This window comes from Elgaria multicarinata, chromosome 5 (assembly GCF_023053635.1).
Source record: "Elgaria multicarinata webbii isolate HBS135686 ecotype San Diego chromosome 5, rElgMul1.1.pri, whole genome shotgun sequence".
Classification (NCBI taxonomy): Eukaryota; Metazoa; Chordata; class Lepidosauria; order Squamata; family Anguidae; genus Elgaria; species Elgaria multicarinata.
Window position 1 is genome coordinate 91,630,521 of NC_086175.1, and position 13,001 is coordinate 91,643,521.

The 13,001-nt window shown below is 41.0% G+C and overlaps 1 protein-coding gene across 3 annotated transcripts in view; it reads right to left on the bottom strand.

Moving 5' to 3' along the window:
- The window catches only part of EPHA6 (EPH receptor A6), a 506,479-nt gene that overhangs the window by 132,514 nt on the left and 360,964 nt on the right, over window positions 1-13,001 (bottom strand). For all 3 annotated transcript variants that reach the window (XM_063126817.1, XM_063126816.1, XM_063126818.1), the window contains one exon: window positions 12,775-12,937. In XM_063126817.1, the coding sequence (XP_062982887.1) occupies window positions 12,775-12,937 (163 nt within the window). The remainder of the gene's footprint in view (window positions 1-12,774; window positions 12,938-13,001) is intronic.

Consider the following 13,001-nt stretch of genomic DNA (forward strand, 5'->3'; position numbering starts at 1 on the left):
TGCTGGATCAGACCAAGGATTCATCTTGTCCAGTATTCTATTCACACAGTGGCTGACAAGCTGTTGACAGGAAATCTACAAGCAGGACATGAGTGCAAAAGCATCCTCCTGCCCACGTCCCCCAGCAATTGGTGTACATAGGCTCACTGCTTCTCATACTGGAGGTAGCATAGGGTCATCAGGACTAGTAGCCATTCTCTTCTAGGAATTTATCCAACCAGTACTAGACCAGATATGGAGAATAGTACAACTGTGCTCACTTGTACTCATGATGAATGCAACTAAGCACAGTTAACCCATCTTAAATCCTATTCTGTAGTCGTGATGGCAGTAAAAAGATTGAATAGATGCAATGGTGGGGAGAAATACAATGTTACCAGCAGAGCTTTTTGGGCAATGAAGGGCCTTCTTGGAGTAGGCCCTGGAAAACAACAATTTGGCTGCTATGACCAATTTTATTTTGCATATAAAGTCACTTGTATCCATGCCAATTTGGATGCCACTGTTTTAATAGTTAGAATTGGATGTGGCCAGAGTGCTGTCTAGCCATGTTATCACTGATATCTTTCAGCTTGTACCGCTTGAAGATGTTACACTGTGATGTTGATTTCAATATTTTTAGTTTTCTACTTGTACAAATGGTTTAGTCTAACAAAGACAAAACAAGACAGTACCCTGAAGCTGAAGATTGGACAGATGGGCCACATGAGCTTCCAGGCAAGTTCATATGCGTCTCAATCATTAGCCGTCTGCTAGAACTTCATTGATATTGGAGTTTCTTTTCTAATTAAAACCACACATGCATACATCCAGTGTGTTGATTCCTAAACTACAAACACACCAAGGACAAAGGGACTACAAGCAGGCTGGGATGAAGAGGGATTCCAATGTGGGATGACATAAACAGGATTACTTCCATTCTCTGACTGGCCTAACATTAATTAATTAATGAACTGCAGCTATTCATATCACGCTCTATCCATGGCCTCTTAGTGTCCTGTAAGGTTCATGTGGGAGAAGGCAGTTCTTTGGGTACCTCTTAAATCCCTGTTTGCCCCTAGTAATTTGCCATAATGAATTTGACTATATTCTTTATAAAAAAAATAGAGTTGGTGATTATATCTTTTATTGGCCTAGGTAGAAACACTACAATGAAAAGTTAGTGTTCGCATTCAAAACTCATCCTGCCAAAGCTGCTCCTCCCAAAAATGTGTGTGTCAGAGTGGACTAGAGTTTTCCTCTCCATTGTTCTAAACTAAAGACCAGTGGTTCCCAATTAGTGAAGTACAGCGGACCCCTTGTTTTTCAAATGCCAAGCCATGGACCCCCTACTTTTGAAAAATTTGTTAGCTCTATGGTAGTTACCTGTGCGAAGCAAATTTTTGGAGAAAATAAGGGGTAGCCCCTAATAAGCAAAGGATTTCAGGTATACTAAAAAACAGACCATAAAATTTGTGATATTATCACGCAAAAATGACAATGATTTATCTAGGAATATAAAGACGAATTTAATTTTACTAACGTCTAGTTTACAATTGAACAAATTATAACTTTTCTAGCAGCTACTAAACCTAAATGTGATGGGAGAAATCATGCCTCTTTTTGTCCCAAACAATCCCTTTCATATCTGGTTCAATATTTCCTACTTTTAATCTCAAATCTGGATCAACATCGAGCCGATTTCTATGCTTGTTCTTCATATAACAAAATGTTGAAAATGTTTGTTCACAAAGATATGTGGAACAAAAGGGAACTAGATGTTTCAAAGCTTTTTCATCTAATTTCTTATAATCAGGAAAAACCTTCACCAAGAATTGGTCCAGTCTATATTCTTTGAAAAATGATTTCAAAGAACTATCACAAGTCACGTCAACGAGTGCATCTTGCTCTTCCGCAGATAGAGTTGTTAGTTGTACATCACCACATTCAAAAGGATCCCTTATCCATGAGTTTTCAGGATTAGGTGCAGGGAAGTAATCGCTGAAGCTAGTCGCTAAATCACAGATGTGCTCAGTGATGTTATATTTTACTTCTGGTAGGAATTCATCGTCAATGGAATACTAATTTTCTAGTATCTACTGCCCCTTTGATAATTACTCTTCCTCCTCTCTCCTCCAGCACAGAACAATGATATGGTGAATATATGAATGAATGGTGAATATGTGAATGGTGCCAAGGACCCCGTGGGTGGGTTATGTGGACCCCCTGGGAACCACTGCTATAGACAAAAAATTCTATAAAGTCTGAACATAAGAGGAGCCGGCTGGATGAGTACAAAAATCCATCTCAGTCCAGTATTCTGCTTCCCATAATGACCAACGAGATACCTCCAAGAAGCAGACCCACAAGCAGGGCTTGAAGGAAGCTCACCTTAAACACACGAACGCACGCACGCACGCACACACACACACTTTTTGACTAACACATTGATATAATTATACAAAAAACCATGTCTCCTACAACATTTATTTCCAGCCTTTTTTCCTCCAAGGAACCCAAGGCAGCATATATAATCCTCCTCTCCATTTTATCCTCACCACAACCCTGTGAGGTGGGTTGGGCTGACAGTCTGTGTCTGGCCCAAAGTCACCCAGTGAGCTTCCATGGCTGAGTGGGAACTAGAACCCAGATCTCCCAACTCCCAGACCAAGGTTCTAGCCACTACACCATAAGACCATGGTCAGTAGTAATACAAAGAAAGGGCAGAACAGATGCCCATTATTACGAGGCTAGACAAGGATCTTTCTTGAATCAAAAAGCTCCTGAATTTGCACTGCCTCAGTGTGCAGAGAACAGAAATCCCAATCAGAGAGTGTAACACTCTACCCAAAGAAAACTGGGCAGAAGATAACTCAGAAGCTACCATCATCTTATGTCCTATCATACAGCAGATGCCTATGACGACTCAGAAATAAGTACCACTGATTTCAATAAAGCTTACTCCCAGATAAATGAATATAAGACTGCAGCCATAAGCTCTTATCATCAGCTGGCAACATCTGACTATTTCAATTTGTATACCAAAGAGAGGTATTCTTGGTGGCTGCCACACAATTCAGAAAGTTGACAGAGTCAGTGCCTGAGCATCTTTCCAGAAGTTGAAAGACATTTATAAAATATCTGATAGACTTTCAGCCTGCAGAATAGCTGAGCTGGGATGTTAATTGTTCACGGCGCATTGGGCATCTAATGTTTGGAGTGGACGAGTGCCGGGCCCGGAGGAGTCGCAGATGCCACTGCTCTTTGTGCTCAAGGATGATGAGCAGGAAGTGGCATGTGGGAGTCAGGAGCTGTCGGCACTGCAGCCTCTCTTCGCCTGTGTGGGGCTGCTGAGCCAAGCCAAGGGCTTGGCCTGCATGGAGCTGGATGGCAGCACCAAAGTGCTGTGTGCCATAGCCAGGCCTCGTGAGTTCCCTGGCAGCACCAGGGCAAGCAGCAACAGGGAGTCCTGCGGGTGGTGGGTTCCCCATTTTTGTGGCGTGGAGCTCCCCTGCAGCAAGCGAGCAGGAGCCAGCTGTACAGTTGGCCACTACCCACGGGCATAGCTGAAGGTGAGCTTGCTGAATGTTCAACCTTGTTCCTGAGGGAGGCCCAAGGCCCCCTGTTCCTGCAGAGGCTGCATTGCCATCCTCAGATTCTGAGGACTCTATGAAGACACCACTTTGCCACAGCGACTTCCATCATTGGAGCCCAGGGCTGCTGACACAGAGCAGGCTCATTTAAGGAAGAAGGCCTCAGTCAACAGGGAGGTGAGGCTAACCAGTCTAAAGGAAGCCGAAACCATACTTAAAGATTAGTCACAATCTGCTGCTGATTGGAGCAACATAACAAGCAAGCTTATTTGCTTCCAGACCCAGCATCACCACTCAGAGGTCAAGTGATTCCAAGTGAACTTGACTTGCCCCAAGTCCTTGATGTGAACCAGATCTATAGTGAATACCTTGTAATCTGGACCTCATAGAGCCCAATAGCAGTAGGCCCACCCTGCAAGCTGGAAACTACAAAAAACATTCTTGTAAATATATTCTCATTTTAGTAAAACCAGCAGGATGACTAGGCATCATTTCATATTGAATCGGAGACTGAAATTCTGAAGATCTCCAACAGAAACTATACATTAGAACTGATACTGAACAACTATTCAAATCAGTCCCCATACAAGCAGGAGGCAGCAGTTCTTTTCAAGAACTTAGGATGTCTCCTACTTTTATTGTACAGCCTGAAAAAAGGTGACTTGAACTTAATTTAAAGGATACAAGGATTTTTCTTTAAAAGGTTGAACATTCAGCCATCTGTGAGCTGGCACCCTATTACCAGCTCAATTTTGTCTGTTAGCTACATGCTTTAGTTATTACAATTTGACATCTATCAGCTAGCAGACCCTCCAGCAGAGTGAAAGGTAGGAAAGTGACATAAAGACAGCTGGACAGCTAAAAGAGAGCAGCTGCAAGACATATAGCTACAAATTGTAGGGACTGTAGCTCTAATGGACAGGAATTAACTGTCAACGAAGATAGATGCAAAGGACATTAAAAACAACAGAAACAAAAATGATGTTTTCAAACGTGGATGCGCCAAAGATCTAATTTAGTAATATTTAATTCTCATTTTAGATATAAAAAACTGTTGCATATACAGACAATTTTAAATGTGTGTAACAAGAAATTCATGACAGAGAAATTCTCGGGTGGGCAACATGTAGCTCCTGCTGTGCTGTTGAATTCAGAAGTAGCAACAACAACAAAAATGCTTTTTTAAATAAAGAAAAAAGAAAAAAGTGGCTTTAGTGCTACAAAGTGCCAAAACTATAAAATTTAGCATCAGCTCAAATTTGGCCCTTGTGACACACCGTAGCTGTTTTCTACCAGATTTTGCTGGCAAAACTGCAATTTCATTTGTGGTCACCCTGCAGAGTGTGAAGTGCCCTGTGGACGGAATCAGGGCGGGGTGTGTGTGACAAAAATGCCCCCTGGTCTCTCTGAAGTTGCCCACCCCTGCCCTGCATGGCCAAAGGACACTGTAGTTTTCTAGTATCTACGGCTCCTTTGATAATTACTCTTCCTCCTCTCTCCTCCAGCACAGAACAATGATATGAATAAAATTCCATTGGATAAAACATGCCAGTTTCTGCTGGCTCTACTTATTCTATAGGGATTTGTTGGAATACGGAATATAGGTCATATAGTTTTGATGCCAAGAGAATACAAAATATTGTTCATCCAGATTAGGTTGGAGTGGGTGCTTGCACAGTACAACAATAAGAGAACAAGTTATTGCAACTGAGGTTTTATAAGACTGGGGCCAGTGAATTTGAATCTAGTGTCAAGGAGGATAACCTGAGAGAGCTGCTTATCTCATTAGTTAGATCTCTTTGTCTTGCACTTGCAGATTTGCTGAAAAGGCCAGGAATTGCCTCTGAGTAGCAATTGCACTCGTCAGAAGCTGGACAGAGAGGGAAAGCAGAGGTGGAATAGCTCCAGCCCCCCCACTCCTGCGCCAAACATTTGATATATGCAATTGCTGCTTGTTGAAGAGGGCTCCATGCAAACAGCTCTGGCAGCTGGCACAGGAAGTGGCACTGCACAGCACCTGCTTGTCTGCTAAGGTCCCTGTTCAGCTAGAGATATGAAAACAAAACCCTGTTGCTGCACACGTATGACCACTAGCTGGATCAGAGAGAGGAGTTCATGATAAGTAACTGAAAGGAAACTGCACTGCTCTTGTTCAGTGAGATGTCTGGTAGAGCAGAAGAAATTTAAAATCATGCCATCTTCAACCTCACATTATGCATTCATAACTATCTTTCTTCTCACACATCTTATGTATTCTCTCCCAAAGGGAGAATTTGTGCTCAATGGTAGTTGTGCTCAATTATGCTATTATTATTATTATTATTATTATTATTATTATTATTATTATTGATATGAAAGTTGTAGCGGTTTGTTACTGCTCTTTTTACAAGGCAATTAAATAATCTGAATACTATCTAAATTTCAATACTGTATCATACAGCTACTAACTGAATACTAAAGATACAGTCTTAAGCATAACTACTGGGGAGTAAATTCCATTACGTTCAGTGGGACTTACAAATAAACATTCCTATTGCCTTATTCACTTTAATCAACATGTCACTAAGAGGATGAATATAAACCATTCAGTTAGCCACAATGGGTTAATTCCATTTCCATGATTTCACTTATTACTGACATCAGTTTGCCTAGTGAGACACGGGGAGGCGAGCCCATGCTGCAGCTAGGTGGGTCTTTTTTTTTTTAAAGGGTTCCCTGCTCCCCCTGCCCCCGATTTCCTCCCCACAATGTCTGATGCCCCCCTGCCCACCCACCATGTCCAATGCCCCCACCTGGTCGTGATTTCCCCACCCTGGCTCCGCTCTTCCCCCCATCTCTCCTGCCGGGTCCGCTCTTCCCCCCTGGCCCCCATCTCTCCCTCCCCGTGATTCCCCCCTCCAGCCCGATGGGCACAGCGCTCCATACTCGCGCTTGCGAGTAAGCCACGTAGCCAGGAAAAGCTGCGGAACCGGTTAGACCTTCCGCAGCCCCAGGCCACAATATCGGGCCACAACCAGTGCAGGTTATCCCGGGTCAAGGGAGGGTTTAGCTCAGGCTGACCCCGGGATCCCCTGTGCGTCATCTGGACGCACAGGGGTGAGCCCGGGTATCAGCCCGGGCTAAACCCTCATCTAGCAATGGCCAGGGAAAAGGTTGATGAATTATTATTATTATTATTATTATTTATTTATTTATTTATATAGCACCATCAATATACATGGTGCTGTACAGAGTAAAACAGTAAATAGCAAGGCCCTGCCGCATAGGCTTACAATCTAATAAAGTCATAGTAAAACAATAAGGAGGGGAAGAGAATGCCAAAATAGTTAATATGAGAAGAGGAACAAAGAGTTATGAGAACACAGAAGACTATGGGTAAGGTTTGGCTAGATTGTAGAAAGGGTACATTTCTATCACCTGTTGGGTTTATTCCTTCATACATCTACAAGCAAATGAAAGAGTTATTATGTCCTAAATCTGTGAAAGCGTGTCTGCCTTTTTGTCTTGAAACTCTTTTCTAGCATGGGAAAAAGAGTTATGCTAAGGAAGTGAAGGGGGAAGGAAAGGTAATAGACTGTGTTCAGGGAATCTGTAACCTTTCGTCTGGAAGAGAACCTTCTGAATCTCCAGGAATCTCATACAAACAGTTTTAGTTACTCATCAGTGCTTTTGTGACAACTCGAATCCCCACCCTTATCTCACGCATATTTCCATGGTTAGTAACAAAAACAGCTCACACTGAGGGATAGGGAAACTCTGCCATGCTTAACAGGCCTGGAGCAAAGAATGAATAAAGGCATACAGAGAGATAAGTAAGAAATCAGCACAGCTACTAGCAGGAATCCCCCCATTTAGATCCTTTATTGTTGCAGAAATTTTCTCTGTGCTGTGTTCCATTCTCCAACTTAATTGGGACAGAAGGATTAGAGCATGTATAGTTTGATGTGGCTTACAGTTCCTTCAGTTGGTTTTCCTTCCCCTCCCTCTTGACTGATGCACACATGTTTGCGTTGATAAAGCACTACGAAAAAATCTTGATTTTATCACAAATGCATTAAGATTCTTTCTGTGCAGTGTTTTAGTGTTGCACACACCTTATTTATATGTATAAGTTGCCTGCTGACTTTGTCCTAAGAGATGTGCAATCTAATCAACAAGATAAACAATACATGAAAATAACAAATCAAATCAGATCCATCAGCACAAATATTCAAATATATAAAGAAGGCTATAACAATTCCATAGTAGTAAAAACAGGATAATTAGTCACTGTCTGAGTGAGTAATAGTTAACATCAATTATAAAAATAAAACTCAGGTTCAAAAAATTAAAAAAATACTTAAACATGTCAAAAGATGTTAAAAGGCTGGGTGAATAAAAAGGTCTTTGCCTGATCCCGAAAAGATGTCACTGTAGGCACCAGGCATGCCTGTCTATAGGCTTCTTTAAAGAAGTGTTTTATAGGATGCTTGTGACTGGCCACTCACAGACGTTCGCGGGTCATTCCGATGACACCGTCAGCCTCCTGTGCGTCTCTTGCTCCATTTTCTGGTTTTAGCGCTAAAAAATAAACCTCAGAAAACCCGACTCTTCTGGGATATATTGATATTTGTCAGGTTGTGCTATAAAATGCCCATTAGAGGGCGATGTCCCATTTAACTGCATTGAGCTGCAATAGCCATGTGGTCGCTGCTCTCTTCCTCATGAAGTTACAGTTCATTGCAAATGTGGAAGAGAAGTACGAAGCAGAGCCATAGTAAGGGAACGGGATCCCCCCCCCCCATTTGAAGGAGCTCTATGTTTTCCACAACTAGTGAAAAGGGGACCACTAGTGAAAAGGGCACTCAAAGAAGGACTCTTGTTCAAAGATAATATTGATATAACTGTACCTACAATCACATCAAGATTCCCCTCCACCCCAGTGTTTTATCAATGCATATGTACATATCAGCAATTCAGGAGAGGGAAAAAACATAGATAAACTTAAGGAATTGAAGGCTACAGCAAACTGTATGCTATTTGTGTACAAAATTCAGAAAAGAAAATCGGGGGTGGGCGGGAAGGAAGGATTCCTTGGGCATCTATTCCACTTTGGAAACAAGACTGGGAAATTGGGAATTCCAAAAGTTGGGAAGGAATTTAAATTATGTTAATTTTGGAAGTGTCATTAGTCAGGAAACACAATGGAATGGCAGTAGAAACAGTAGAATGAGGTCTACCAAGGAATGGAGATAGGGAAGAAAAATGTGCCATGGGAAAGAAACATGGTCCAAATTCAATTAGGAAGTTGTGTTAGGAAATTAGGAGGTTAGTTAAAGCCACCTTATGGCTACATTTCCATACACATTCCCATTATTTGGTGGACATCTCACTAGTTTAATAAACTCAGACTTTATTGGGAGCCACATCCTATCAGCCTTGTATGCCAGTTATTGATTACAGGTGATTTAAAAATATATTGTATGCACTACTACATCCCTTGACTAGTCACATAATATAAAACACTACATCCTCTTTGATTAATTAACTTTTTTTATTACTCCTTCAGGGTCAGACAGTCCTCTTTCTGCTTCATGCACCATCATTAATAACCATTCCAAAAATTCTGGCTGCTCCTTGTAATGAGGTATCTAATTTCATCCTAAATAATTGAAGCAGCACAGATTGCATTCTATCCAGCAAACTGGGAAAAGCACATCACTGAAGTCACCCACTAAAGGGCACGGCACCTTTAGGAAATAATAAAGAACCTTTTCTGAAGCGTATTATTTTCTACTTTGTAGTATTGCTTTCTTGTGCAGATTATACTAATGTTTTAATTTTTTGTATGATTTTTAACCATAAAGTTTAAAACTAACTATTTAGAAAGTAAGTGCTCATAATGCTTCTCTTTTTCAGAATTATTATGAATTACTAGTTCTCATTGGTGTAGGGAAGAAAAAGGGATCTGTTTGCCAGTGATGCAATCTTATGCATGTTTACGTAGGACTAAGTCCTACTGAGTTCAATGGTCTTACTCTTATCTAAGTCTGCACAAACTGCTACCCTACCCTACCCACATACACACACACACACACACACACACACACACACTAGGAAGTAAGCCCTACTGGAAATAGTGGTACTTCTGAATAATCATGCACAGGATAGTACTGTATGTTTGCAGATTGCGTTTTTTGCCTATTACAGATTAAGTTCTTCATCTACTTGGTGTGATAGTAGATTCCCTATCTGAGAGAACTCAGTGCAATTTCAGCCCTGTGTTGACGGAGTGAGAGTCAAGTCACATACTTATGATGATGTGAAAACTATTCAAACCTTACAGTAATAACAGATTCCTGGGTGGTCATTATTTTTACTGCAAGAACCATCTACAATCATGTGGCGTACATATAGTTTTCCTGCACAGAAATCCGATAGCCTTTTGTTCCCAGAATTTGGCAATCTCTGTCAGTCATAGCTTATATAATGCTCTTCCAGTTGTCACTGTTGCAGACACAACTGGACTAGATGGGCTGTTGTCTAATGAAGCAAGGCAGTTCTTATGCTCCTATAACAGCTCTAAATGGTGCCTCTGTTTCAATTTGCAACCCAATATGAGTAAAACCCTGAAAGTCTGACAGAAATCTGGTTCATTTTAGCAGCAAGAGGAGCAAAGAACTGTCTGCAATACATATATCCACTGACAATGATTTTAAAGCCCAAAGTTTAAATACACTATTATTGCTAACTCTTCTACAGTATGGTTGTACTAAAATTGCTTAATAAATATAAAGAAAGGACTTTCTATTGTCACTTCTGAACAAAACTCGACATTCAGTTACATCTCTTGACTGAACTTATGGCTTAGACAAATGCATCATCAGTTCTTTATACATTAAGGAAACTCAAATGCCCTTTAATTGATGGTGGGCCTGTTCAGACAACATGCTAAGCGATTGTTAGGCTGCTAACCCTTTTGCAGCAAATAGTTAGTGAGGATGTTTAAACCATGTTTATGTAGCCAACATGATTAAGAATGGTTCACACGACACGCTAAGCCATGGTTAACACAACATACTAAGCCATAATGTTTAGCTCAATGTGCTTAACCACCGTGGCGTAGAATGTCATCTGAACAGGATCGGAATTGTTTTGCTATCTTTTCTTCTTAGATTTATAATTTTCCTACTATATTTCTGCTAAAACACAAATGCAAATTTCTTAATTGCACAGGGCTGTTGTTGTTTTTGGTACATAGTTTGGATAGCTTGTCATCATATGAATTTCCCTTATAATTCTTAAGGAAATAAACAGAAAACTATACTTCTTAGAATGTTCTCACTTATAGCCTAATAATATCAGTGTCCATCTGAACTTAACTTTTAAAAAACCAAGTTGGTTTTGAATGCAGGACCATTAACAGTGAATCAAAGTAATTATTCCAATCTTAACATGCATATACTTAGAAATACATTCCCTTAATTTCTAAAGGGTTTGCTTCCGTTGATTGCAAACTAAATTGACTGAATCCCACTGAATGGGCTGTGGATGTGTTTCTAAGATGATTCACATTAAAAGGGGGGAAACTAATCTCAGTTGCTGACATGTCTGCAAGTTATCTACATACTCAGCTTTGAACATATCATGTGGGGATGCACAAGCTGGAATTTCTTAGGTCAATCACCACATTGGCTGCTGCATGCAGCTACAATCATGCATGGAGTGATTTGTCACATGGGTTGCTCTTCACACTGTGGGGAATTTTCATGTCAAGTATGACATGTTCTTAGTGGCAGATGAAGGTGGCCTAGAACCTGTCTGTAAGACAGGTATTATTTCTACACAAGACTTCTGAGTGGAGCAGTTATGAAGTGTAGACTGTTTAAGAAGCCTTACATGTTGCAGCCATAACATGTAGCCTAGTCCTTATATTGAACTGTTCTCAGATCCATTTCCCATATTTGTATGTGGAACAGTCTTTGACTGGGATCTTCTTTCAAGAAAAATATTTTTGAGAAAAGGTGTGTCAGGCACCTGCTGGGGATATTTCAGGTAAAATGCAGTCTGCCTTAGGACACGACTTTATTGATGTAAATAACTGGTTGGCTTTTTTCATACTGAGTCTAGAAAACATACACATTAGTTTCCATCGCATTTTCTCATGTGAAATACTATGAGGTTCTAGGATCTTTTAAGAAGATGCAGCAATGTTGGGCAATTGTATTTCATGAATGCCTCGCAAGTTGTGATTGTCCACACAACATGCACTTGTGAGCATTAATCCATTAACTGGCCATCCCTGAAATACAATGTTTGTTTCATATAAATATTGCATGTGCATTCAGTGCTGCAGCTCCTGCAGAAAAATGATGAGCATAGCTTCAGTTTCCCACCAGTGCTCTGGGTCTAGAGCCAGTGTGGTATAGTGGCTAAGGTGTTGGACTGGGAGTCGGGAGATCTGGGTTCTAGTCCCCACTCACCCATGGAACCCCACAGGGTGACTTTGGGCCAGTCACATACTCTCAGCCCAACCTACCTCACAGGGTTGTTGTTGTGAGGATAAAATGGAGAGGAGGAGGATTATGTACACCACCTTGGGTTCCTTGGAGGAAAAAAGGTGGGATATAAATGTAATAAATAAATTCCACCCCCAGCAAGAAAAGACAGTCTTTCAGGGCGTGGGGGTGTTCACAGTCTCTGGCTTCCCATGCTCTGCTCCAACGTAACCCTATGGGGGGAGGGGGCAAGTGAAAGGGGAGGCAGTGGTGTCAGTGGGCACTTTCCAAGTGTACCCTAAGCTTTTCATGAGAGTTCAAAACCTCACAAAAGCTTGTGCCTTTGCAAGCATTTGATCTGATCTGCAAAAGTTTGACCCCCTTTAGGGACAAGCAATAGAATGCTTGTACATTCCTATTCAAGAGTATAAAAGTTTAGCCTCTCTTGGTAGACAATTTGTCATGACTGGTGAATTCCTAAGACTCATGAGCCAAAAATAAAAGTTGAAGGGAAAAAAAACTCAGGAAAGTATCAGAATATTATGTGGTCAAGGTTTGTTTTTAAGCAATTCACATTGCTTAAAGTGCATTAAAAAAACTCAATGCAGAGTTTGTGCCAATAATGGAATTTAGATCTAATATTCCCAATGTCTAGCTGTGTAAAGGCTTAGAGTTGCTACTTCAATCATGCATGCCACCATTTTGTGTCTTTGATTAAGACTTACTTTCATCTCCAGTTTCAAATTCAAACTTCTGGCTATAGCCACTGTATCCTGTTGCAGTCCTGACTCTGATATGAAATATGTACTTGGTGGCTGGTTTAAGGCCTGTGACGATAACACTTGGAGCCTTCGACCTTGTGGAGGAATAGCTGAGCTGCTCATGCTCCTGAGGAACAAAAGAAGGGGGAAATGATGTCAAGTGGAGTTGTACATGCTACATAACAGTCTTT